At 31.6% G+C, this 2,500-nt stretch overlaps 2 protein-coding genes across 1 annotated transcript in view; both read left to right on the top strand.

The window, feature by feature from the left end:
* LOC115217702 (solute carrier family 22 member 8-like) overlaps positions 1–2,500 on the top strand; it is a 122,266-nt gene that overhangs the window by 71,584 nt on the left and 48,182 nt on the right.
* LOC115217700 (solute carrier family 22 member 6-A-like) overlaps positions 1–2,500 on the top strand; it is a 52,023-nt gene that overhangs the window by 43,183 nt on the left and 6,340 nt on the right. Inside the window, exons 8-9 of the mRNA XM_029787455.2 lie at positions 1,057–1,177; positions 2,346–2,418. Of these exons, the coding sequence (XP_029643315.1) occupies positions 1,057–1,177; positions 2,346–2,418 (194 nt within the window). The remainder of the gene's footprint in view (positions 1–1,056; positions 1,178–2,345; positions 2,419–2,500) is intronic.

Here is a 2,500-nt window from a genome sequence, read left to right on the forward strand (position 1 = left end):
AAATAATAATAATAATAATAATAATAAATAATAATAATAATAATTATAATAATAATAATAATAATAATGATTAATAATAATAATAATAATATAATAATAATATAATTAATAATAATATAATAATAATAATAATAATGCTTAATAATAATAATTGATAATAATAATAATGATTAATAATAATAATAATTAATAATAATAATAATAATAATAATAATAATAATAATAGGGAGTATAACTCCAAACAGGGAAAAATGCAATTCAGTATAAAATCAAATTTCACAGTAAAAATATATAAAATATATATTAGAGATAAAACCATGATTATATATATATATATATATATATATATATATATACATACATGTATTATCGCTCGCACAGATTTGCTGCAGGATAGCAATCAGTGTCGTTTGGGGGGACCTCCGAAGCGTGTCGTCTCGTCTAGTCTGTGACAATCAGGTATTCTTTAATACTAGGTGTTGTTTGGGGAGATATTCCCAGAATCTATCTCACTGCAAATTTGGCGTATACACTATGTATGTGAGATTGATAATTATTACATTATCAGAGGTGCTTTTAATTTACAATCTAACATATATATATATAGACAAAAATTGCTGCAGCTCGGCTGGGATGTGTTACCCTCCATATTCACCAGATATTGCTCCATCGGATTTCCACTTATTCAGGTCTCTGCAGAATAGTCTTAATGGTAAAAATTTCAATTTCTTGGATGACGTAAAAGATACCTTGATGAATTCATTGCCATGAAACCACCTCAATTCTGAGAAAAGGGTATTTTCAAGTTAAAGGAAAGATGGAGACGCATTGTGCAACAAAATGCTTCATATTTGATTGATTAAAAATATAATGGCAAGTATTTATTTACCTTTTTCTTTTCTTTAAAAATCGGCATGAACTTTCCGAACAACCCAATATATATATACACAGACATAGTTACTGAAATACATGCACACACATAAACACACACATACACATGTATTACTTGTCTAATGTATGAAAAATTCTCAACTGAAAAAGATCTTGTTCTTTCAGAGAACAGTCAAACAATGGATTACATCTTTCTGGGATTGTATATTTTGGCCCTTTCTGGACTGAGTGCTGCTGTTACTGGAGACTATATCTACATCTCGGAATTGTTTCCTACAGAAATACGGTCAGTTATCTTTAATAATGAACGTTTCTGTTAAAATGATATCGAGCCTACGTTTCTTTTGTATGACTGAATGCACAGAAGGTGGTCAGTGAAATGCACTTATAATAATAATATTTATATTATTATTAGGATGAGCGAGCGATAGATTAGATAGATAGATAGATAGATAGATAGATAGATAGATAGATAGATAGATAAAGAGAGAGGGAGAGGGAAGAGAAAGAAATTAAAAAGAACGCTACTAGCACCTAAACACATGCACACACTCACATACATATGAACGCTGTTGGCACTATTGACGCCCACACAAATAGAAATTTAATATGCTGTATTAATCTTAATGTTTGCAGTTCTATCTAATTAAATGTGTAATATTTATGTGGTTAGCTAGTAGTTATTGAATACTTTTGATGAAACCAGATTCCAGTATCGTGTCTCATCAAAAACTATGGAACGAATTACATTCGTCGTTATTCGGAGTTAAAATTTCATCCGAATCAACGACACCTTTCATCCTTCCAGTAGAGATACAATAAATTGCCAGTATAGGCATATCCTTGTGCTGAAGTCGTTTGCCTCTCAAAACATGAGTCTTTCTGGTTGAATTCCACGACACAGAAACCTTGGGCATGTGTCTTCAACCAATCCCCAACATGAATGGTAACTTTGTGGAATCCTATAGAAAGGTCTGTATGTGTTTTTAGGGAATAAACTTAATCGTTCGAACACCAGCAGCAGATTTCTTGGTGTCTCGAACAAATTCCCTTTTATTGCAAACATTCAGACCATGTCTCCGGTTACTCGCTTACTCGCTTAGCTGTATTCTACGGTATTTTACTTTTTTGGCTTCTTCCGATTTGTACTCTACCAATCTCAGTGATTCTGCTAGATCATACTGAGTACTGTTCTTATTGCTCTGTCTAAAAATCAAAAGAAAAAACATGTAGAATAACGGAAAGTGATGCCTCAGCATGATTAAAGAAAAATGACCGCAATCAGTAAAAGATAATCAATTGATGGTTTTTTTTATCATAGACTAACAGAACAATATGCTGTAAAGATAACATCTAACATCCTATAACCGTTTCGCCTAAATGATTCTACGTGAAATTAGTTTATATATTCATTCCAAGTATTGATTCTAATCGTAAATATCTTCTCATTATAGAAGCGCTGGAAATGGTTTTGCAACGACTTTCATGCGGATTGTATGCACAGCAGCGCCTTTCTTCAAACTATTAGTAAGTGAACAATTATCCCATTGAAACATAATTGCTACCCCAGCTCTTAATGCCATCAACTCGATTTTCAAAACACACCTTT

The sequence above is a fragment of the Octopus sinensis genome, linkage group LG11 (assembly GCF_006345805.1).
Source record: "Octopus sinensis linkage group LG11, ASM634580v1, whole genome shotgun sequence".
Lineage (NCBI taxonomy): Eukaryota > Metazoa > Mollusca > Cephalopoda > Octopoda > Octopodidae > Octopus > Octopus sinensis.